The sequence below is a fragment of the Podarcis vaucheri genome (genome assembly GCF_965113315.1).
Source record: "Podarcis vaucheri genome assembly, chromosome: 6".
NCBI lineage: Eukaryota > Metazoa > Chordata > Lepidosauria > Squamata > Lacertidae > Podarcis > Podarcis vaucheri.
In genome coordinates, this window is record NC_138764.1 from 34,590,812 (window position 1) to 34,614,105 (window position 23,294).

Genomic DNA, 23,294 nt, shown 5'->3' on the forward strand with positions numbered 1-23,294 from the left:
CAAAACAAAAACCACATCTAGAGCTTTTTGCTCACATCTGCAGCTTTGCCACTTGCCAGTGGAAAATTGTGGGGTTATTGTTTTGCATCATTTTCCCCCTCTCCTATCAGGTCCTTCTCTGAGAAACAACCCAGTCTTGGATCCAGCCCTACTCTACCCCTAATGCCTTGTTTTGTAGCCTTACGATTGGCTACTGACGGTGGAAACCCCAATCAGTAGTAGCATGTGTTCTGCTCTGCTTTTGGAAGGCATAGTGAGAGCTTCCACTTGGCAAGCACAGAGGAAGCAATAAATAATTCCATAACAGCCAAAGGAGCTTCTCTGCTGGCAGAAGGATACCTTTGCCTCATCCTATCCCCTTTCAGCAGTGTGGCTCAGGGATTATGATTGTTTTGTAAAGCAAGTAGAAATATGCTCCTTGTTCCTTCAAATATAAACATCCAAGCTTTTCTATAACTGTGCTGTTGCACCCGAATTTCCTCTATGGAGTTCCCATTTGCCTTTTATAAGATTCCCCCTTCTCCCCACGTTTCATCCCCCCACTGTTCTCCCCCTAAATTCAAGAGCTCCCAGTTGTGCCATATAAATCTTTGTTTCCCCCTTTCATTAAACTGAGTGCATTTGGTTTTTTTCCAATAAAAAGCTTAAAGAGCTCTCAGCTGTGATATGCTTGAACTTGCTTTCTGCTAATACGTTGAGGGATGTGGTATAAAAGGGAATTTTTGGCCACACAGAATTGCCAGTACATGTTCCAGGGGCAACATTGCCCATCCTTGTTTGCCCCTGAGCAAAGCATGTAGCTACCTGCATGATGCCTTTCCACCAAATCCAGGTTGAAAGCAGCTATGTCCTTAAATATGTACTTGCATTTAGTTGATGAGGGTGAATAACCTTAAGGTCAACCCAATAAGTCAGAGCTAATGACAGTGGGGGACTCAAAGGACCAGTTGAATGGGGGAAAGTTATGTAAGGGCAGGGTTACACTTTCCTGTAAAGATCAGGTTTGCAGCTTGAGAGTACTGCTGGACTCAACATTACTTCTGGATTTCCAGGGGGTAGCTGCTGTCTGGAAGGCCTTTTATTAGCTGGGCCTGATATGCTAAGTATCCCTGCTGAGACACAGCAGACATGGCGACTGCCAGTTTTTGTTTCAAAAATTTTTATTAAAGATTTATTGTCTGTGGTTGGCTGCAGTAAGGTTTGCTTGCATTTGTTGACTATCATAATGCTCTCTGCTGTATTAGGCAGCCTTTGAAGATGGTTAAAGAACTTCAGCTATTCAGATGGCTTATTTTTAATAGGCTTGGTTCAATATGATCACGTTTCACCTATTGTGTGATTACTGCACTGACATTTAAAATCAGAGTGCCGGTTTATTTTACAGAACACTGCTACTCTTGCTTTGAAAATATCAAAGCCAGCACACTTCATTTGGTAAGCCATATTTATCTCATGTCGGATTTAGTTCCAAGGAAACAGGAATAGAGCTGCAAAACTGTATTTAATACTAGCAATAAAGAGGAAGTAAGTAGTTCCCCTTCTCATGTAAATCTGGATCACCAGCCATGCTTCACAATGCTGGGATAAAAAGAGAAACGTCATTATGAAAGGATACTATCTTTCAGATCAGGAAGAGTACATCTGCTACTGCAGAAAATATTGGTTTCAGTTTTAGCACTCAAGTGTGGATGCTCAGAAATGCGTGATTAGTTGTTGCACTTAGGTGCAGAATCTTGTTTGTCTTACAAGCATCATAGTGGTGCACGCTACCCACTTCCCTAAGTGACAAGGAATTCCAGAAACAGATTTCCATCAAAATTCTGAGAAGGGTTTTTAGTTACAATGAACATACATCAGCAAGAATAAAATGTTTTAAAAATTGAGATTTCCTCCTAAAGCCTATTCACAGAGCTTTATGGCACGCTGCCCTCTACTGGCCCATTTGTTGAGGTGATTTGAAGACCAAATAACTTTCTCAAAGTGTGCAAAATACTTTAATTTGATCAATGTATGAGGCTACCTATGAATGAGCCCAACTGATGGGCTGTCATCAAGCTCAGGATTGTAATGACTTATGATGGTTGCACTGGGTTTCTAATGGGAGTATTGTGCATTACAGGTGTTACGTTAGCTGTCCCAGGCTGTTGTGAATAGTAACATTTTGCACACCTTTAAGCTTTAATGTAATTGTCGCAGGGTGTACTTTTGCCTCCAATGCGCTTCCACCACTGGTTTGGGAAATGATGTATACACAAAGTAAGCCACAATCCACATCTATCCTGTTGTTGGTTATGAAATATTTTGTTTTGATCTATTTTCCCCAAAACTAGGTTCAAACTGAGAAAAATAACGACTTAGCTGAGTTTTAAGTTGGTAAGGTGCGTGCACACAGCCTATGAAGCAAAGTTGACTCGAGCAGCAGCTTCACAAGGAAGTGCCATTTCTCTCTTTCCATCTCTGTAGGACAATTGGGTTGTGGGGAGAAGAGCTCTAGTCCTGAGCTGGTGGTAGAGGCATCGTTTTGATTTTTCACTTTACAAGGTGAAAAGATCTATGTACGGTACAGAAAACAAATTACAGTGCAAGAAGGAACATAGCTTTTATTTGTAATTTTACAGGAAAGGCTTATGCTCGCAACTGTCCTCAAGCAAGGTCATTTTCTACCTAAGAATTGCCCCAGAGCCCTATTCGCACTTAAAACGGTGCATGCCTCCCTTTGTTTATTCAAGATAAACAAGCTTTGGAAGAGGCAATAAAATGTGTGGCTCCATGATCTTCTGCATGCACTTCTGTGCATTGCTGTTTCACTCAGAAGGCAGAGTCCAGTTAGCCTCACTCCCAAGAAAGTGTACACAGGATTTTAGCCCTGTTCAAATACTAGTTAGCAGGCCCAGCTCCATCTCCTGCACTCCTTGGGAAAGTGTTGTGGGTAGGGACTAAAGGCCAGCTCATTATACAGTCAGAAGACTTGGCAAACTTTTCCATGGACTGTGCTACTTCAACCTGCCAGTACCATATTGCATATTTTTTAGTGTTTCTCCACAGGTAAAACTTCCCACATGAACACCATGCCAGGAAAAGACTAGGCCAGTGGTTCTGCAGATCCCCCGTTTTTCAAAAGCCAATCCATGGACCCCCTAATTTTGAAAATTTTGATAACTCTATTTTAGTTAATGATGCCACAGACTCCCTGGGGTCTGTGGACCACCAGTTGGGAACCAACGGACTAGACCAGAGCTTTCCAAGTTGTGTGTTGCAACACATTGTGTCGGCTGCAGTGTGTAGTTGTGTCATGCAACCGCTCCCCACGCTCCTCCAGGGGCTGGAAAGGGGTTAGTTTAACCTCCAGTTTGCTAATAAAACCGAATTACTGTGTTGCGAAATGATGCACGTCTAAAAAGTGTGTTACCAACATGAAAAGTTTGGAAAGCTCTGGATCAGACTGATCCTTTCTCCCTGGCATGACAGTTTTGTATGAACAATATTTTTTCAACGGGGGGGGGCACATACCGCACTCTGACATTGTGAGTGTGGGTGTGTGGGGTACAGCGAGAGCTTCATTTAGCAAAAAAGAAAAAAGAAAGAAGGAAAAATAGACGCTAAACAGCAAACAGCCATTGGTCATGGGCGTAGCTTGCCCCCCAAATCAAGTAAATAAAAATACTTAACGAAAAGTAGAAATTATAGAAAGGTTTTGACAGATTTTTTCCGAGCACTTGGGGGGAGGGGGGGGTCTAAAGTACCTTAAAACAACCGTGGCTGAGACATTTCATTCCAAATCTGCCAGACAGAGGATGATGACAGGTGGGTATCCTTCCCCCCTGCCCTAACCTAATGATGCAAATGGCATAGAAGGAGACAAAATCACATCATATAAACAATAAAATGCTGTGAAAAACAAGATTTTGGACATACGCAAAATGCTGGTGCCGCAATGCTAAGGCAGAAATGCTTGAGCGGAGACAAAAGGTTTTCCTTCATACCCGTGGTGGGAGCTTGGCCTGTTTCAAGAAGAAGCTTGATTAATAATAATAATAATATGTTATGTTATTTATTATTCCCCAGCCACTCTCTGCTCCTTTACCTAGTGCCTGCTGCATGTACAGAGATTAGCGAAGGTTGCAAACTGCCTGCGGGAGAGAAAATGCAGAACGGCGGCGAGACCCCCGCTTTCCCCGAGGCCGCAGCCGAGCCGAGCCGCCCCACGGCGCCAGGAAACAACCGAGCGGCTCCTGCTCCCGCCGCGGCCTAGTTAGCCCCTCCTCCCCTGCTCCTTCGTCTTCTCCGCCTTTCTCCTAAACCCCCCCCCCCCACACGCCATATATCCGGGACAAGCGAGGTAAGCGAGTTGTCGCTTTCCTTAACCCCCCCCCCCACCCGCCGCCGTCCTTTTCCTGAACTTTTCGCCCCGCCGGCTTCGGGTCGGCCGCCGCTAACGAGGCTTCTCGTCCCTTCACACGTTAAATATGAGGGGAGGAAAGGGGACAAAATGGCCTCGGGGGAGCCTCCTGGAAATAAGAGGATACCTGCACCTTCAGGAGGGAGGAGGCGAGAGACCCGGAGGCGGGCGAGGAAGGAGAAGCCCCATAACCTTGAGGGGGGGGGGGCAAAGGGCAGGGGAAGCCCGCGTGGTGGGAGCAGTAGTAAGGATAATAATTTTAATATTTTTCTCTCTGGAGGTGGAGGAAAGGAGTATTGGCAAGGCTTCGTTTGGGCGGGTGAATTCTTCCTCCCCCCGCCAAAAAACCCTCAGACTTGGGAGTTTGAATTAAGCAAATAATGCGATTTATTTAATAAATAATCTCAGAAGCGGGTGTTTAATTTTTAGGCAGGAGTGCTTGCCGAATACACATGCCGACCCACTCTCTTCCAGAATGCTGGGAACTGTAGTTTAAGGGTGCTGGGAATTGTAGTTTAGCAAGAGGTACAGTGCTGGATTAAACCCCTAGGCAGTCGAAATCTCGGCTCCCACCCCCCGCCCAACAAATTATATCGCAATACTTCATTGTAATTTTATTTTAAGATCAAATAGACATATTTTGATCTGTTGTTGCAGGGCCCCTAAAAGGCCCATAGGGTTACACCTGCCAACCCACTCCCCCTGAATCCTGGGAAATGTAATTTAAGGTTGCTGGGAATTGTAGCGACATCGGTTGTCATACTTTTGGATTTTCCTGGATATTCCGCCCGGACACTGCTTTTGACTCCAGTGGAAATTCCAGACATATGGCAGCCCTATACTCTGCCTATTTGGTAACCCAGCACTGGAGGGGTAAACTTAAGCTCCCAAGGAAGGGTTTAAGAAATTGAGGGAACGTGGCCTGCCTCTAGGGTCTCTCTATTTTGTGCTGAGATTCAGTTTGCATATTGGCAGTTTCAAGTTATGCAAGGGAAGTGGGTTTGGTGATCATGTGTGACAAAAAAAAATCTTCCTAAAGAAATCGGACGGCTTGTAGTAAGGAAAAGGTGTGGAGAAATGCACTTGAAGGTGTAGGATAACAATGGCTTGATGAAATAAAAAAATTCCTTCCAGTAGCACCTTAAAGACCAACTAAGTTAGTTCTTGGTATGAGCTTTTCGTGTGCATGCACACTTCTTCAGATATGGCTTGATGAGACGTTTTATAGCCTCTCTTGCAAACAAATTGGAATGAATGTTCAGTAAACAGTCGGCATCGTATAACTGCTCAGCAAGTCAGGATGAATACTCAGTAGATAGGTCATATGAAAGTGACCTAGATTATTGGATCCTAATGGTACTAAGTGTTTTTATTTTGGGTAACAGTCTCATAATGTAACACCCCTCAGTTTCCAGGGTGATGAATTTTACAGCTGGCTGTATTGCATAATGCATATAGTATCTCAAAAAGTAGTTTAAAATATATTTTGATTCTAAAGCGTCAGTCAGTATGGCCAGTAGTTGGGGATGAGGGAGCTTTAGACCAGTGGTCTCCCCCCTTTTTTACTCATGTAGCGCTTGAAAATTGCTGAGGGTCTTGGCAGACATCTTAATTTTTTTTTCTGCCTGTTACAGCAATTGTAATGTGTTGCGCTAGATGCTGAATAATTTTAAGTTGTATATTTATTTTGTTTCATATAGTATGAAGTACAGTATCAGAATTAAAAGAAGCAAGAAAAATACAATTAATCAATATGTGATGGATGTGCCATCTCCTGTCTTCAGCCACAAATCCACAGACATGCCACAGAATGAATGGCGCTCACAGATGGTTGTTGGTCCACAGACCACAGTTTGGCAACCCTTGCTGTAGACCCACAACTTTCAGAAGATCATAGTTCTCCCACTGGCAGTAGGCTGTAGAAGACCTTGTGGGACGCCAGTGGCTTTGTATTACCTGGATCCAAAGTCCCCCAGGTCCCCCCAAGAGACTTGATTCTTGGGCTGTCGGCTGTACCAGCAAAAAAAAATGACACTTCTCAACATCCACCCAGTCTGGTGCAAGCAGGATGGCTTCAGATGTGGATTTGCTGCTCTGCCTTGCTGATCCTGGCTAGGGATTAGGCTTGTTCTGAATGAACATGCATACTGACTGGTTTCTGTAATCTTAGAAACATAGTGATTTATACTTAGAGTGACCCAGTTGCAAGGATCAGGTAGTTACTAAGCCTAAAATAGGAGTGAAAGCTTACCTAGATGGATGAGTATATGACATGTGTGATGACTTTCAAGTCCTGTGCTCCTCCTATCTATCCTTAATATAAGCACATGTAAGGCTTATATCAACAGAAAGGGAGTAGGTGGTGCTGTGGTCTAAACCACTGAGCCTCTTGGGCTTTCCGATCAGAAGGTTGGTGGTTCAAGTCAGCGCGACAGAGTGAGCTCCCGTTGCTCTGTTCCAGCTTCTGCCAACCTAGCAGTTCGAAAGCACACCAGTGCAAGTAGATAAATAAGTAGTGCTGCGGTGGGAAGGTAAACAGCATTTCTGTGTGCTCTGGCACTCTTTACGGTGTCCTGTTGCACCAGAAGCGGTTTAGTCATGCTGGCCACATGACCTGGAAAGCTGTCTTTGGACAAACGCTGGCTCCCTCAGCCTGAAAGTGAGATGAGCACTGCACCCCATAGTCAAGTTTGACTGGTCTTAACTGTCCGACGGTCCTTTACCTATATCAACAGACATGCCACATAGGGATTTAAGTTACACTGAAGAATAGTTATACAATTATGGTCTGGTATTTGGCACTATTGTTTGTGTGTAGTTGTTTCATGCACTTATAAACTCATTGTTATGCAGGCATGTTCTTTGCTCAGCAATGCTTCAGCTACCTTGGCACTAGAACATCACTACTGAAGATTACTTACCCTTTGAGATACTTCAGGGTTTCATCCTCTCCTGTATGTATTCTATATCTTCATAGCTTATGTGATTGTATGTGCATATTGTTATATTATTTATGATTCACTCATGTCCACGATCCTGAATTTGGAGATCTGGTTTTGTTTAATGTCTTTGTTTTGCTTTGTTTTACAAGTGTTGCCAGACACTTGTAAACCAATTCACCTTTTGCAGTGAGCAAGTTTGTGCAAGACAGTATTTTCTTCTGCTTTCTTCTATTCTTATTGCAGAAGGTATCAATTGGAACACTGTTGGTATTGACCATAAGTTAAAATAACGATAATTTTAGTAGTAGACCAGTATGACTATATAGATGTGTCATTCTCTAAGGTGCTGCAAGACTCTTGGTTAATTTAACTCTGAGAGATATGTTTAAAAATAACCTTGGTAGAGGCAGCTTTTTTCTTCCTTTTGTTTCCCTTACCACCTGTAACAGCTTAAGCTACATCATCTATCTTTTTTATTTATTACATTTCATCAAATTGTATGCAGAGGTCCGGAATGTGGAGTCACTAGGTTGGCTTGGATGTTAAAAAAAAATCCTTGCCTTTCAGACATTCATGAAGCAGTTCAAGATTTGGATTGAAAAATAGTGTTCTGGAGTATACATATACTGTATAGCCAGCACGATAGAATGAAGGTCACCCAAATAGTGCTTCCTTTTATCGGGACTGTGGTTATGTCACTTGGTGTGTGTTGAACATACATATTATTTACATATATGTTCCATTTGTTGAACAGCTTTGATGTTACTTTGTGGAATTTCTCTCAATGATTTTTTTTTTTTAAAAAACCTTTAATACTATGATATTGTCTGTTACACCCTTTAAATATGTTGCTGGTACTTGAGTTTTGTGTTGGACAACCTTAGCTTTTAAAATAGTGCTTAAAAAACCTAGTTTTTAATAGATCCACAAAAATTCTAGGAAAACAAAGGAAGGGGGTTACTTTTTCTTTGGGAAAGTGGAAAAACAGTTTTCCAGCTATTGTTTGTTCAGGACGGACATAGTGGCACAACCAGTGGGGTGTATTCTGTACCTAGCGGATTCTTTCCTCATATGATGGAGAGAACATAGAGCCAGGCACAATAATCTTGTGAAGACAGATCCTGTTACCTACACACAGGTTTTTATTAATCAGTCTTATGCACATAGCCTAGCCTTTGCAATTCTGCTCTGTCCGTTACTTTGAGTTCACCACTGTCTTTGAAAAACAACAAGATATATAAATCACATTTCCCCTACCCCTTTGTTCTCAAGTAAGTGCTAAAAGATTGTGCTCTGACATACATCTATGATATACTCTGTCCTTCTTATACTGGGTTTGAACAGAACTTATATTTAATCTTAACGATTCTATTTAGTATCCTTGCATAGATCGGCATTTTGTCAAACATGTATTGTAAGAGAATATTGGTTAATTGTTACATTGAACTGTGTTTGCAGCGCCTGTCAGTTTCATCAGCTATAGAATGAACTACAAGGAGAAATGTCATGGATTACCATAGTGTCCAACAATACAGTACTTTGTAGTTCTAACAAGAATTATCCGTCTTTGATTCTTGTATGTAGACCATGACCTTCAAGCACAAAAATGCAAAACGAATTGAAGGGCTGGATAGCAATGTGTGGTAAGTAATTATTAATGAAAATGAATGAATGAATGAATAATGAAAATGTCTGTAAGCCTTGTAGTTCATTTGTATGCTTTTCACCTACATTGTCAGCTGACCAGGTGCAGGGCCAGGGTGGGGGGCCGGGAGAGAAACCTCTTGGTCAGTGAAGCCACTGGGAGTGGGCTCCAGGCTTTTGTGTGCTCCTCCCCTCTATTCACCTCTTCCCTACAAATTAATCTCTTTGTTCCTTTTATGGTTAAAAGATCTTGGATGAATCATAGTGATAATTACTGGTTGTGCAGCCTGTGAGTCTACAGAACAACCCTGCTGGGATATTTAAATAATGGGGGTAGGGTCAGTTTTAGCTAACAGGCTGAGATAAGGTGATTCTGGCTTTGTTTATAAGGCTATTTTGGTTCTAATTTGCTACATTTATAAAGAAAAATGAAATAATAATCCTCTGTCAACTGCGGGGAGGGTCAAATGTACTCTCAACACATTGGGGGGGAAACATTGGTCTTCCATAATTCAGTGTTCTAGTTGGTCCTCAACCAAGATGATTTTTGAATTGTCCTTTGGTGCTTCAGAAGTGGTTATGTCACATCACGTGTTTTGGCTTAATAGATGTTACTGGAAGTGGAGGATGAGGCACAGAAGCTGTGTAATGCTTATGGCACCTAGTTCTAGCCTGAAAGCCTGACTTAAAACTAGACTGATGGCAATGAGGCCTCCAGGATCTCTGATTAACTAATATCTGATTGAATGCTCTCTGAGTGGTTTCCCACAGACCCATGTGTTCTATACTGTGTTTTTGATTTACCATGGATCCGAAATATTCTTCCTTGTAAGTGTGTATTAAATACCTTTGTAATAATTTCTTCCTTTCTTAGGGTGGAATTTACAAAAGTTGCTGCAGATCCCTCAATCATTAATTTGGGACAAGGACTTCCAGATATATCTCCTCCTAACTATGTTAAAGAAGCATTAGCCAAAGCATCCTCTGTGGATATGCTGAACCAGTACACCCGGGGTTTTGTGAGTACATCTTCATACTCTCTGAGAGGTTGCTTTAAATCAGTTGCATATCCAAACATTTTCTCTTGGTTTCCACATGCGCCTTCTTCAATTTGGAATCTTGGGCTGAATAGAAACACGGTAACCATAAATCTCCAAACAGTGGCCAATGTAAATATGGTCCAAAGAGGACTATACATAGGGCCAGGAGAACTGACTATGTAATTGAATCAAACTTCCTAATGTAATGTTATTATTAATCTATATAGTACATTTCAGCAAACAGGGCACTACACTTTGGCTTTCTTGCACATAATGCTTAACCATGGTTTGGCATTATGAAGATGAGCCTCAAGGAGTATTTCAAAAGATTCGACTTCTGTTTTTGATTAACTGCAGCTTCTTGTGATGTTAAACCCACACACACTGTGGTTAATCATTCGTTGAAACAAGCCAGCTTCAAATCATGGGTTGTGAACTGGGCTTGTTTCAATAGACTGTAGTTAAAATGAAGCCATTTGTCTGGACATAATGCTAAACTGCAATTAACTTAAATTAACTTCCAATCTTCTTCTTGCAGCTGCACGGAGAAGGGAGCGTGGGGCGTGGGGGGGGGGAGAAGGACAGGAGCCTGAGGCTTGCTTTGGTTCATCCTTGTAACATTAAACCATGGTTTATATGCAATACAGCCAATTCCTTTCTTGTTCTTCACCATGGTGCAATATGAGCATTCATCAGAGGGTAGTTACTCCTTTTTCAGTGACCCATGAATGGCAGTATAACTGTTTCTAGAAATTCATTTGTGTTACGAACATTTTTGTTCCACATTATTTTTTCTTCAAAGGGTCACGGTCATAGATCCTTACTGATAGTACACACAATTCCCAGCTTGTGATCTTGCACAAAGACTCCTATTCAGTGGAAGGCTGGCTGTGCAGAAGAGATTCCATGTGAACTGTGCCTTATATTGTTTTTCTTGTTCAGCTCAGTATAGTAGGTTCTCTCCTAGACGTGATGACAGTTTCTAATTGTTTAAATCTTTAGAATGGTATTTCTAATTGGGTAACTCTGTTTTGTGCATCAGCCATGCTAGATTTGGCTAACAGACAATACTGTATTATTTGTCGGTTGTTTGTTATTAACTGGCATAAGAGTCTATGTATTTTCTTTTGCATTCATAGGGACATCCTTCGTTGGTGAAAGTCTTGTCCCAAGTGTATGAAAAAGTTTGTGGAAGAAAGATTGATCCATACACTGATATCCTGGTGACAATAGGGGGATATGGATCTCTGTTCAGTGCAGTGCAGGGACTCATTGAAGTAGAAGATGAAGTAAGTTTTGTGATGCATCCCAGAATAAAAATAACTCTCTTCTATGAAAAAATATGTGTTTACACACACAGCCACCCTTAGAACATGGGTAGCATTCCATTAGTAAGTGATCAAGCCTACTCAGAAATCCTTTTCCTTGGCAGCTTGATGGTTTATTGAAGGGTAGAGAGCTGACTTTCGTTAGTTTTGGTTGAATAAGAAATCAACTTTGAAGCAGGGCTTTTTTTAAACCTGCCAGATTCCTATGCCTTTAAGAATATGTTGATGCACCTTAATTTAGCAGATGAAGGATTTATTCGCATTGGGATAAAGTTATAGAAAAAGCCTCAGCTGCTTAACTATTGTGCATTAGGTTGCTGTTGAAGGCAGGATAATGGGACTAGTGTTGTTCTTTAAGCAACTCTATGTCTGAGATGAATTGTCCATCAATCTACCACTTAATTATCAACCTGTTGTAAATTAGCTTGGCTACTCCCCGGTACAGCTGAAAAAAAATCCTAGGTGCTTGTCCTTTCAGATGCCTAGAACATTGGTCCTGAACCCTTCAAAACTTGAAATATTTCCCAACTTCAAACCCTGTTCTTTTTTTCTTGAGTTGTATAAGTTTGTCAATAATGGGGATCTATAAGCACTTAGGGTAGGGTGGGTTTTAAATCAAATAGCCTGCCTCATTTGGGGTAAAACTGGCAATGAAGCGATAGCTAGCTACCTTCTGATATTTTGTCTTTTCACTTTTGCTTTATGTGTCTCCCTCGTCCCTTCAGTTCTGCTGCCATTATTATAAATCTTCACTTATTTCCTATTATCCCCAGCACACAAAAGCAGCCACTGTGAAGTAGCAGTGGCTGTGGCATTTACAGATAAACTTAAGAGTTTTAGCTTTTAATCTAAAATACTACCCCGTGTTTGTTGTCAAGAAGTACTTCTTTTAATGCAATGTGCTTTCCTAAATATATAGAATTAGCATTGTATCAGATCAAAAGCGGGTTCTGTCTTTGAAGAAAGGTATAATATCATTTCTTACTCACATAACTTTCCTATATGTTTACTTTAGGTGATAATAATAGAACCCTTCTTTGACTGTTATGAGCCAATGGTGAGGATGGCAGGAGCCAAGCCTGTTTTTATACCCTTGAGATATGTGAGTGTGTTTAGAATATTATTATAATCAGAGTTTATTTAGATAGGGGAATGAAGAGAAGCGTTGCACCTTGCAGTTTTTCATAATGAAGGTTATTTCTTTCCTACGTTACTCTGCTTTGTGTGCTCAGTGAGAAACAGAATGGATCCAGTAAACAGATTAATAACAAGAAGAAAGCAATGCCTCCCAAAAGTCTAGAAGTAAATGATAGAAGCCCAAATAGGAGATGGGTGTCAATAATTTAACTTTAGATTGCTCGGTGGCCTTGCTTTAAATGTGAAAGCCACATTAACTTTCAAAAAACTGAGGGGTGTGAGCAGGCTAGCTAATTAATTTATTCAGCTTCAAGCATCCTTAAGTGCTTTTGTCTGTAACAGTATTTAAAGTGGTACTTAAGACCACAGTGGTAGATGGTAATTCTGCTCCCCCCTGGTTTTTTATAGTAGTAGTATTGGATTCTTAGAAATGCATTGCTGCTATATGGAACACTTAATCTTTTAATCAATTTTGATGGCTAGATCTAGTGGGTCAGAGGAATCGTCACTGGAAAGTCCTAAATGATATAAATGACCTTTTTTTTGTTAGTGATCAGAATTTGAGATTTCTATGCAGTTTACTCATGTATTTTGTATAGTTGAATGATTCTTAGGATAAGATCACTAGTGGAACGTTTAAAGAAAGTTTATTTCAGCCTAATAAAACATCTTTCCCCCTATAACACAGAGACCTGCAGCCGGAGAGACTGCCTCTAGTGCGGACTGGGTCTTGGATCCTGCTGAACTTGCAAGTAAATTTAATTGCAAGACGAAAGCTATTATATTGAATAACCCTCACAATCCTATAGGAAAGGTGAGATTCCTGTTTCTAAATCTGCCTGCCAAATGTTATAAAATGTTGGCTCTGACGATATTGATTAATACATTGTTTTCTTTCCCTTTCTATTTTAGGTCTATACGAAAGAAGAGCTCCAGATAATTGCTGATCTCTGTATTAAATATGACACCCTGTGCATCAGTGATGAAGTATATGAATGGCTGGTATACACTGGCAATAAACACATTAAGATAGGTACTGAATTGTATGGCAGTCAATGGGAAACGTATGTGTACATTTCATTCAAGTTGTTCCTTCTTTCATATGTATAAAAATAGTTCCTATTCCTTGTTGAGTTTAAAGTTACAACTAACATGAGAGAGCTACATGCATTGTTTTGATTATCACCCAGTTTTCTTAAAGTATTTTCTGCCCCTTCAGTTTGGTATAATCTATATTCTTGATAAGTATAATGCCCATTACTTCCTCAAAATTTTTGAGGATCTTGATCTGCAATGGACCCATCACTGAGCCTTTGAAAATTAAGCAGGATGCATTCTTCCACTTCAGAAACCACCAGCATTTTGAGACGTGTTAGTTTGTAGACTGGAAATGGGCAATAAAGTATTTTTTGCCGGATTAAAATTAGGTATTTTATAAAAGTATTTTGTAAACTAGCTATAATTCTGAAGTAATTCTGGACTATATTACCTTATTAAAATGAATTACTTTCATATTTCTCAGTTTATTATTTCAGTTGAATACTCAACTTATCAGATGGGAGAAGCGCATTCCTGATGGACACAGGCATTTTTATCACCCAGCAGATAATATGTACAAAACGCTCTGCTAAACGATTCAAAATATAGCATTTGGCCACCAGTGCCTTTTCATTTGCTCCCTTTTAAGCAGATCCCCAAAACAGTTTTCCAATCTACTGTTGAAACCTACAAACCATTAAACCTATATGCAAGTGACAGTTACTTTATAAACTAAGCAGAACTCTTTTCTCCCAAGAAACCTTATTTTCTCTAGCTTGTATAACATGCACATAAAGATTGTGCAAAGAGGAGAACACAAATCTTCCCCCCAGAGGCAGAGATGTTCTTGTATTAAGCTTCCCGTATTCCATCAGCTGAAATGACACATCGCTCGTGAAAAATGTGAAATGAATATTGCATCAATTTACAGCATCTAGTGGTGGCTCTCTAATATTTATCTAATAGAGGTTGCCAGTGATAGATCATAAAATCAGCATAGTATTTGTGCTGTCATCTAGGCAGTTTCCTCTGGTATAGAACACTTCGTCATTTCTCTTATCTAGCTTGGGCGAAACAGGAGCTTCATGTGACTAATGATTAGAGTTCCACTGGCAGATTTAAAGATTGCATATTGTAAGCAAAGATTCTTCTGGCGCCTCAACAGGCATAGTGCTTATTTGCGTAATATGTATGTATGTAGCCTTACTAATAGTTCTTGGTGCTTGCTCAGATACAAAAATACATTCTGTTCTTCTGTAGCTTAATACAATGAAGGTGCTTGCCCTTTGTTCACAAAATATTTATTCTAAAAGTCACCTGATGGATTGTGTGACTCCCCAGCAGTCTTCTGAAAATGAGTTGGCTAGCTGTTCGCTCCACAAATTGATAATCTCTTGTTTTAGATTTGCTAAATGTAATTGCAGCCCATGGTGATGGCTGGAATTCATCACAGAACCTACACATTACAGAATGTGTTCCCTTCTCCTTGTCTGCAGCACATAGCATCACTGCAGCACATAGCATTACTTGTCGTTTTCCTCCATTGGTACCCAGTGATGTCAAGTGACGGCTGGACAACCTGATGATGCCACAGCATGAGTTAATGCTGCGTCACCTATAACTTGTACCTCCACCCTAACATGGGTTGCAGGAAAATACTCTTACGGGGTTTTTTAAAAATTTATTTTGGATATGTGTGTATTTTGTGTGCTACACCGTTATATGGGATTTAGGGACAATTTTACTCTTTCAGTTCAATACCAACAACAAAGAGCTCATCTGAATGACCTGATAAAATGATTGAGACCTCTCTCTGGTGTGGACATATCCTTATGTGCCACAAGATGCCTGAATGAGGGTGTGAGTAAAGGAACAATGGGCTTTCAGTACATACCCATTTAGTTTGAACATAATGAAGCCAGCTTCATACTTCTCCATATATGTTCCTTTGTAGGATGCATTAAAACATACCTATTTATTGTTAGAGAGGTAAAGCTTGTTAGCTCAGTTCGTATGTAATTAACGCTCGATCCTTTTCTTTCTTTTTTCACAGCTACTTTGCCTGGAATGTGGGAAAGAACAGTAACTGTAGGAAGTGCTGGGAAAACATACAGTGTAACTGGCTGGAAGGTAAGCGAACAGAATAACGCATAATGCATATGAAGAATCATATATGTTGAAGTACTGCTAGGTTGATATACCATGGAGATTATTTGCAAGTGTGCACAAACTATATGAAACACGTGCAGAATCTGTATTAAAAACTAACCCCTGACATTATAGAAATTCAAGATGCCGTCCATGCAGGATATTCCACTCAGAACATAGAAATCCTACTGTTTACATTTTGAACAGGCGATCAGTATGTACATTGTAAACAGTAAGCCTTTCCAGTTTGCACATTTTTTGAAGACCTTGTGCTTGCTGTGCCAGTTCCAATGTTAGATGCAGAAGGTGGTGGTTGCTGGGGGCACGTTTCGCATGAGAAAATCAGGCCAGGATCCGACAAACTACAAGGAGACTTCTGCAGGGGCACTAAGCTCTTTTGGGCTTCTTATCCCCACTGCCTGACTGAAAAGGTATCACAAAATGTTGGGGGCTTCCCCAACACAGGAAAATACACACGTGGGGTTTCATCAGAAACAGAACCATGTAAAGTCCCATGCGTGTATGCAAACATACCTTAGGCATGGCTATGTAGCTCTCTTGGAAGCAGAGTTAGGCAACTGCATTTTGTAACTTCAATATTGTGCGTCTTTTGGTAATTTTTATTTTGTGAAAACTATAAATACAATATGTGTACACAAACAGGCTCATGCACAGATAAATAAATGCACCCATGCTTAATTTTTGTAACATTTTTGGAGAACATAATTTTCATTTTTCTTGGCAGGGATTTATTTTAATTGCAGAGCAGCCTTTTAAATAGGGACACACCTCGCTGCCCCTGGGGAGTAATTATCTAAGCCAGGCAAGAAATCTTTTATAAACTGGAAGACATGGGTCCCGTCCCCCTCTTTAAGTTTGTCAATAGTCCACCAGTTTAAAATGTGATTGTTTCCATGTTTCTCAACTTTTATAAATGTTAAGTAAACAGCCAGACCAGATATTTGTTACAATTTATTTCTTTTTGTTGAAGCTTGGCTGGTCTGTTGGTCCCCAACATCTGATAAAGCATTTGCAGGTGGTTCAACAAAATACACTCTACACATGCCCAACTCCATTACAGGTAAGTACCAAGCAATGCAAAAGGTATTGTAAAGAGTGTGATACAGTGTAGGAGGTTTGAGCCACTAAACGTAATTAGAAATTGACTAATAAGGAATCTATTTGTGGGCATTGCAGATGAAATTAACACTTGAGCATGTAAATCCAATGTCGATTAGGATTTGAATGTCAATAATTGAGACATTCCGTTATTAGCAGGAAAACAACAGACACAAGTGATGGGAGTTGGGATGAGTGATTACCATTGTATATAATACATACTGCCATGCATCTGATGTGTAGTGAAATTCTCATTACTGCTTCGCAGGATGATACAGACAACTGCCTTATACAGTGGTTACCTGGACCCTGTGGAAAGTTATTGTTTGGCAAATGTTTCTCTCTGTGCATCCTTTGGCTAGATTGTTTTCAGATCAAGGTGTATGCTTCCTAAATGTTTGGGGTTTTCTATACTATGTGGTAAGAAAGGAAGGAAGATCTGTAGACTTCATTCTTGTTTGTGTTGTTTTATTATTATTATTATTATTATTATTATTATTATTTAATTACATTTGTATACTGCCCTTCATCCGAAGATCTCAGGGTGTTCCACAGCATAAAAACAAGAATAAAACCACAAAGTACATAATAATAATAATAATAATAATAATAATAAGAAGAAGAAGAAGAAGAAGAAGAAGAAGAAGAAGTACAACCTCCCCCTCCACAATACCCCTCAACACATTTAAAAGGACCTAGACTGTTATTCAGCCAAAGGCCTGGTTGAAGAGGAACGTTTCCGCCTGGCGCCTAGAGATGTATAATGAAGGCACCAGATGAATCTCTCCAGGGAGGGCATTCCACAAGCAGGGAGCCACTTAGAAAAGGCCCGTTCTTGTGTTGCCATCCTCCGGGCCTCTCATGGAGGAGGCACATGGAAAAAGTCCTCGGAAAGACCTCAGATGATGATCGCAGAGTCTTGTCAGTTTATATGGGGAGAGGCAGTCCTTGAGGTATTGCAGCCCTGAGCCATTTAGGAAAAGGAATGATAAATTCTTTATAATTTATGTCATTATTGAAGCATTAAACATTAAAAAAATCAGATACACATTACTGAATTAATCACTGAAAATGAAGGTATTTGACTTTTTAAAATCTTATACTTGAAAGGAAATATATCTATTTTAGTGATAGATGTGTATCCAGCAATTTTAGAAGCATTTCCATCTGCCTTCTCCCCGCTCCTTGACTGCTAAACCCAATTGACAATCTTATTTTTACTTTTCACTGACTTTCTGTTTTACTAGAATTTTACTAGAATGATCTGTTTTATTATGGAAAAACTGATAATGAGATTCTAGAGATCTGAGCATTTCTTTGAATACAGCATTTCTTATTAAAAGTGAATCTTCACAAGGTCTGTTTTGTGCCTGCTGCTTGTTGATAATGTGCTTAAATGTGTGGTCCCCCCCTCCTTTCCTGATTTGAATTTCCAGGAAGCTGTGGCACAAGCCTTTTTGATAGACTTGAAGCGCATGGATGACCCAGAGTGCTACTTCTATTCTTTGCCTAGAGAGCTGGAAGACAAACGAAACCGAATGGCTCGCATGCTCCTGGGAGTTGGGCTGAAACCTGTTGTTCCAGCGGGAGGATACTTTATGATTGTTGACGTGTCTACATTAAGTAAGTGAAGATTTTATTCCATGGCTGGAATGGGGGTGATGACCCAGTACTGAAGCTGGGAGAAATATACTATGAGCAAAGGGAGGGCTACAGTGTGTGTGTTTTCTCTTCTGAGTAACAAATATTTTCACAAACATGGTAGGTGTCCTACTGCACTTACAGCAGAACTAGGCAGCAATTACAGCTTGCTGTTGTGTTGCCCTTTCTCAGTCTGTAAGAACCCCACCACCACAAGCAGTCAGTGATATGGAACAGGGTGGAAAAATACACAGGCTAACGACTTCATGATGTGAATTTTTCATTACAGAGAAAATGGTTGTGTGCCCATTGGCAGCAGACGCTTGTTATCGTAATGTCTAGCTCTCCCCTTAGAATGCAGTTTAAGAGCAAAATCCTGGTACTCTGGGGAGCAGTCCTGGGGGAAAAGAAGTGAAATAGCAGATCTTGCACTTTAGATCTTACCCTGGGCTCCAGATCCTTTCCATCTTGTTGTTGTTTAGTCATGTCCGACTCTTTGTGACCCCATGGACCAGAGCACGCCAGGCACTCCTGTCTTCCACTGCCTCCCGCAGTTTGGTCAAACTCATGCTGGTTATGCCTGTTGTCTTTGTCCATGGAGTTTTCACTGGAGTGGCTTGCCAGTTCCTGCTCCAGGTGGATCACGTTTGGTCAAAACTCTCCACTATGACCTGTCCATCTTGGGTGGCCCTGCACGGCATGGCTCATAGCTTCTCTGAGTTATTCAAGCCCCTTTGCCACGGCAAGGCAGTGATCCATGAAGGGGCCTTTCCATCTACTGTTCTGTAAAAAAATCTCTGCTGAAGTGCCCATACTGGGTAATGCCTTTCTTTTGAAAAATTGCAGCTCTTAAGGTGTTTTTCACCTCTTCTTTTTGTTTTAAAGATGTAGATCTGTCTGACATGGAAAAAGATAAACCTTACGATTATAAATTTGTTAAATGGATGATAAAATCTAAGGTAAGGATTGGTTTTATTTCTCCCTCCTACTCTTTGCTCAAATAACTGTGTCTTTAATTCTAACATCTAAGTGAGACTGTAAAACAGGTAGCCCTGATGTAGGGGATTGTGTGCTCATTGGAAGGCTGCATACCCATTGCTAGGCTTGCAGATCTCTTCCCTGCTTCAGCAGAGATATAAGCCCTTTACTGACATCTGCTCTGTGGGATTTGCCTCTGCTAGGCTAGTCTGTGGCCTAGACACAACCACTACTTAAAGATCAGCTCCTTTGCTAGGAAGATGAGGGCAAACTGCTAGCCCAGGGTGCTTCCAGAATGCAACATTGCAGAATTCCTACATGGAAAGCACTTGAAGCAGTGAAGGAAATACTGCGGCAATCTGTTTGTAGCTTAATTCTGCTTCCCAGACCATGCACATAAAAATTCCCACGTGCGAAATTTTCATCCATGATAGTATAGTGCTGTATTTTGCACATGCAAATTTTGTTAATGTGTGACGTGACCTTAATTAAGCTCTTGGGCCGCAGCCTTTAAACTCTCACAAAAATACAGTTACTAGAGCTTCTAAGAGCTAAGATTTAACCTGTTTTAATGTACTTGCTGAGCATGCAATTGTGCTTTGTGCTTTTTAAAGAAACTGTCAGCTATTCCTCTCACCTCCTTCTGCGGCCCTGAGACCAAAGAACAGTTTGAAAAGTACATACGGTTTTGCTTCATCAAAGTAAGTTCTGTAGCGTGTGCTTAAATAAAGCTTAATTGTTTAAGTCTTAGCAGGGCTGTTTGTTTCTATTAGTACCAAAACTTAGATCTTCTCCTTTCACTTTTAAGCAGTTTAAATAACTTTTTGATATTGCTCCTAATAATAATTTCTTAGGGTATGATCATATTTTACATCAAGGTGGACAACCTCTTCTTCCTCAAGGAGTAATCTGGAAACCAATTTGGGTATCATTAAAATTAATTTCATTTACTCCCGTCATCCTCTTCCCTCCCCATTTTCTTCCTCCTGCCACCCACATGAAATTAGGCCAAGAGACACAAGTTGCCCACTCCTGATCTACATAGTGCTTTTTCTAAATAGTCACAGCCCAGTATTCCTAATAGTCCTGAAACCTAGGTCAGTGTGGGTAGCAGTTTGTGAACTAGCTGAGTTTCTAACTAGGAAACCTCTACTTCATGCTGTGAGCCATGATATGCTGGCTTCCCTTAATTTTTTTAGGGATGTGATGATAATTAAAACAAACTTTTCCTCTGCTCCGCAAATTGACAACTAGATTGGCTGGGTGCCAACTGCTGTATTGTCATAGGAGTGGGGGACTAGGTGTCTCAGTGCATCTCAACCTCACCAAACCATAGCTAGAGTTTATTGCTGGGGGAATGGGGCACATTGTAGATGTTAGCCACTAGGTAGACATACCCAGCTATTAGCTCCAAACTCATGTGAGCATGCATGCCACAAAAAGTACCTAATGGAGTTGTTAGAAGTGGGCTTCTGTGGATTTGCAATCTTCTAGCAGTAAAATGTCTTATGCACATGAAGAATATTTCAGTTTCAGTTTTTAACTTTTAATGTATTGTGTTTGTTGTTGACAGAAAGACAGCACCTTGGATGCAGCAGAAGTGATCCTGAAGAACTGGAAGAAAGATTGACCCAGAACTTAACCTCTTCTGCCATTTCTAAAAATATATGCTCAGTCATACATTTATAACTAGACCGAGAATGTCGCATTTCAGGTTACCCTTTCTAAATTGCACTGTGCTGCCACCTGCTGGATATTTAATATTAATAATGTGATCCAACATACTAGTTTTGACATTGTAAAAATTATAGTCTGTTTTCCAAAATATTCAGTGGAAACCTTTTCCAGTAATCTTCTTTTCTTCTTTTCTAAACACACTGAAGTAAAATTTGTGCAGGCTACATCCACGAAGAGCCCTGTTCTGTGACCTCCTTTATACTTGTACAAATTATTAATGCGTTTATTGCACTGCTTTGGGTTTATTTTTGTCAAACAGCAGCCTTTCTGCAATCCAGACAAAATACTGTATGAGAACATGGAGTGTGGATTTGTGGGCAGGGTCCTTGCTTTACATGGCTTGGCCAGCCAAGGGCATAGCATAGTAGCAGAGGAAAGGCAGCACAGATGGGCATGGGAGCTAGGCATGGGAACAGGCAGTCTTTTCATTCAGTTGTATTGCTCATGATTAAGTGTGTGTGTGTGTGCAAAAAAAAAGCACAGATGCACACAATTCACAAAAACGAATAATGCCTTGCAATCGGAATGAATAAGAAATGAGATATGTACAGTATATTTTTGTGAATTCTATTGATTGTAGAGGGGAATGGCTATGGAGATTGCTCTAGAGCAGGGGTGTCAAACTCAAATTCATCGGGGGCCGTATCAGCAGTTTGGTCACCCTCAAAGGGCCGGTTGTATCTGTAGGACTTACAGTACAGGAGAGAAGGGTTCAGGTAGCCGTTGGATCTGTCACATCACAGGATGGCACGCGCTCAATATAAAAACAAGTGGAGGTTTCCTGAATCCATGTAAAGTGGAGGTTTCCTGTGTAGAACGGCCGGCGCCGCTAGAGGGCAGACGTTCTCTGGCTTGTAGGCTGCCGCGCATGTGCTGAAGAGGTGGCTTTCTTGTGTCAAAAAAAAAAGAAGCGAGAATAAAAGGTGAAGGCTGGCGGCCGGCGGCTACACGGGCCACATGACGAGGTCTGGCGGGCCGGATTCGGCCTGCGGGCCTTGTGTTTGACACCCGTGCTCTAGAGTCTGGGTTTGCCATTTCCCCTTCTTGCGTGAATAAGGCAAGCAATTATTATTTTTTTGCCAGCTATGCAAATGACACACGCTACCTCGCATAAACTGGATATAATTCTGTCCCCTCAAATTTTACCATTTTATTTTACAATTAACAATCCTGGGGGATCTGCTAGATATGTTACTTAGAATCACAGAATTGTAGAATTGGAAGGGACCCCAAGGATCCTTTAGTCCAACCCGCTGCAATCAGGGATCTCAGCTAAAGCATCCATGACAGATGGCCATCCAACCTCTGCTTAAAAACCTCCAAGGAAGGAGAGTCCACAATCTTTCGAAGGAGTCCATTCCACTGTCAAACAGCTCTTACCACCACGAGGTTATTCCTGATGTTTAGTCGGAATTTCCTTTTTTGTAACTTGAAGCCTTTGGCTCAGGTCCTATGATTTGATTTAACAAATAAATAAAAGTGAGAATTTGGCATAAACCTTGACTGCTTTCTTCCACTGAGGTTGTAAACAAGCAAAATAGTGTATTCCTTAAACTTGCCAGAGAAGCAGGTTTACAGAAACAGATTCTGCTCCCCTCCCCCTGCTCAATTTAAGAAGAACTAATAAAGAAAAATTGGAAATGATAGCTTCATAGGACCTAATCTTAAAACAGGTTTATAGCCTGATTGTGTGCATATTTGCTTGGAAGGATTTTGGTTGACCTTCCTTCAAAGTAACTTCATAGGATTGTAGACCTTATGGAGTGAGGTATGCCTGTTTACTCAGAAGTAAGTCTCACTGTATTATTTACCTGTTTACTCCCAGGTACGTACATCCTGCATGTTTCTTTTAAATCTATACTTGCCTGAGACTTATCTCATAAGTGTGCATAAGATTCTAGCCTCAGGGTAGTATTGTGGTCTGGAGAAGATGAACATATGTCACATACCTGTGGCCACAAAGTTAAATCCTACACAAACCACTGGACAGTAAATCCCATTGCAACTGCATTTGCATTGAGTAAGCCTTGCATATAATTTCAACTAAGCACAGAACTGCCAGTCATCCCTTATTTCAGAATTTGAGTGTTTTATTTCTAAAACTTTGGATTATCAAAACAAACTGAAATGGATAGAAATGGTT

General features: G+C 40.7%; 1 protein-coding gene and 2 long non-coding RNA genes across 6 annotated transcripts; 1 reads left to right on the forward strand and 2 right to left on the reverse strand.

Moving 5' to 3' along the window:
• Positions 1-97: 97 nt before the first annotated feature.
• On the reverse strand, positions 98-4,596 carry LOC309535195. The gene is made up of 3 exons (XR_014221097.1): positions 4,527-4,596; positions 3,744-3,831; positions 98-2,551 (listed from the first exon to the last, which is right to left on the reverse strand). It is a non-coding gene; the product is annotated as an uncharacterized lncRNA (long non-coding RNA).
• On the forward strand, positions 4,203-22,648 carry KYAT3 (kynurenine aminotransferase 3). 4 transcript variants are annotated; one of them, XM_082227940.1, is made up of 15 exons: positions 4,203-4,339; positions 7,253-7,353; positions 8,926-8,984; positions 9,860-10,004; positions 11,165-11,314; positions 12,369-12,455; positions 13,179-13,304; positions 13,403-13,523; positions 15,582-15,658; positions 16,668-16,757; positions 18,232-18,418; positions 19,322-19,395; positions 20,029-20,115; positions 20,988-21,768; positions 22,171-22,648. In XM_082227940.1, the coding sequence occupies exons 2-14, from the start codon at positions 7,255-7,257 to the stop codon at positions 21,042-21,044; spliced, it is 1,359 nt and encodes a 452-aa protein (XP_082084066.1). In that variant the 5' UTR covers positions 4,203-4,339; positions 7,253-7,254; the 3' UTR covers positions 21,045-21,768; positions 22,171-22,648. The 4 variants fall into 4 exon arrangements, with proteins under 4 accessions (XP_082084066.1, XP_082084068.1, XP_082084067.1 ...); XM_082227941.1 differs by having other exon boundaries at positions 4,307-4,339; positions 8,800-8,984; XM_082227939.1 differs by lacking the exon at positions 4,203-4,339 and adding an exon at positions 4,372-4,643.
• LOC309535193 lies at positions 17,462-21,119 on the reverse strand. Its single transcript, XR_014221094.1, has 4 exons — positions 20,994-21,119; positions 19,992-20,122; positions 18,881-19,333; positions 17,462-17,759 (listed from the first exon to the last, which is right to left on the reverse strand). It is a non-coding gene; the product is annotated as an uncharacterized lncRNA (long non-coding RNA).
• Positions 22,649-23,294: the final 646 nt, after the last annotated feature.

What these genes read in the sequence shown, in the direction of transcription:
- KYAT3 (XM_082227939.1), top strand. Translation starts at nt 4,490, where the DNA reads ATGGCCTCGGGGGAGCCTCCTGGAAATAAGAGGATACCTGCACCTTCA. An exon ending in ACCAGTACACCCGGGGTTTT is followed by an intron (nt 10,005 to 11,164) that starts GTGAGTACATCT and finishes TTGCATTCATAG; the next exon opens with GGACATCCTTCGTTGGTGAA. An exon ending in ACAGTGTAACTGGCTGGAAG is followed by an intron (nt 15,659 to 16,667) that starts GTAAGCGAACAG and finishes TTTTTGTTGAAG; the next exon opens with CTTGGCTGGTCTGTTGGTCC.